This window comes from Limulus polyphemus, unplaced genomic scaffold (assembly GCF_000517525.1).
Source record: "Limulus polyphemus unplaced genomic scaffold, Limulus_polyphemus-2.1.2 Scaffold2247, whole genome shotgun sequence".
Lineage (NCBI taxonomy): Eukaryota > Metazoa > Arthropoda > Merostomata > Xiphosura > Limulidae > Limulus > Limulus polyphemus.
The window spans coordinates 62737-64112 of NW_013667857.1; the positions used below are offsets into that span (position 1 = coordinate 62737).

Genomic DNA, 1376 nt, shown 5'->3' on the forward strand with positions numbered 1-1376 from the left:
GTCCACTGTGATATTTCAAACATTTTTAATACAAATGTTTATAAACAGTCCACTGTGATATTTCAAACATTTTTAATACAAATGTTTATAAACATGCCACTGTGATATTTCAAACATTTTTAATACAAATGTTTATAAACAGTCCATTGTGATATTTCGAACATTTTTAATACAAATGATTATAAACAATCCATTGTGTCCCAAGATACTAATTATAACCTACCCTGAGTTGCCTTTCTTGTTGCTTTTTCAACAAAATAACGATAAGCTTCTTTTTCAGGGTCATAAACCTAATAAAACAACATTCATAAAATAAGCTTTCACTATCTGAAGCATGTAGAAGCTTGAGGCTTAGTACAGCACACATTGTTACACAAAATGACATTCCAGATTGTAAAAACAGTAAAGTTACAATAAAACACATTAATAAATTTCAACAAATTTTCCACGAGTCATGGTATATCCTAGGAGACAAAAACCACATGAATAAAGGTACCTGTACCACCAGAATACCATGTGTTACTAACATAATCATATTTAGTCACCTACCACAGGGGAAGGTGTCAAAACATTTGGCATGTAATAAAATTATTTAAACCATAAGTGTTTTTAACTTAATTTTGTCTCATGTGGCACTTAAAAAGGTTTTAACACTTTTTATCTACATTTTCACAACAGGAAAGGTTATTATGCTGAGCACAATTTTTAAAATTTTACTCCAAAAAATATTTAAAAGACCTTCCAATGAAATGGTAAAACAAAGCATATTTTTTGTGACCCAATGACAGAGTACTTCAGATGTCTGTTTCATAAAAGACTTATTTAGATGTCATTTTAGGGTTAAACTGTATTTACTTGATTTTCAATCATTTCTGTCAGTACAATATACAAAAAAAAAAAAAGAAAAAAAATGACCTGTGGGACTATTATACTATTATAATAACTGACCTAAAGGACTATTTATACTATTATAATAACTGACCTAAAGGACTATTTATACTATGTTAATAACTGACCTATAGGACTATTATACTATATCAATAACTGACCTGTAGGACTATTTATACTATGTTAATAACTGACCTGTAGGACTATTTATACTATATTAATAACTGACCCGTAGGACTATTTATACTATATTAATAACTGACCCGTAGGACTATTTATAATTTGTTAATAACTGACCTGTAGGACTATTTATACTATATTAATAACTGACCCGTAGGACTATTTATACTATTATAATAACTGACCTGTAGGACTATTTATACTATTATAATAACTGACCTATAGGACTATTTATACTATATTAATAACTGACCTATAGGACTATTTATACTATAACTGACCTATAGGACTATTTATACTATAACTGA

The 1376-nt window shown here is 28.3% G+C and overlaps 1 protein-coding gene across 2 annotated transcripts in view; it reads right to left on the reverse strand.

The window, feature by feature from the left end:
• The window catches only part of LOC106466391 (nuclear receptor corepressor 1-like), a 61071-nt gene that overhangs the window by 19912 nt on the left and 39783 nt on the right, over window positions 1–1376 (reverse strand). For both annotated transcript variants that reach the window (XM_022394391.1, XM_022394392.1), the window contains exon 10: window positions 224–290. In XM_022394391.1, the coding sequence (XP_022250099.1) occupies window positions 224–290 (67 nt within the window). The remainder of the gene's footprint in view (window positions 1–223; window positions 291–1376) is intronic.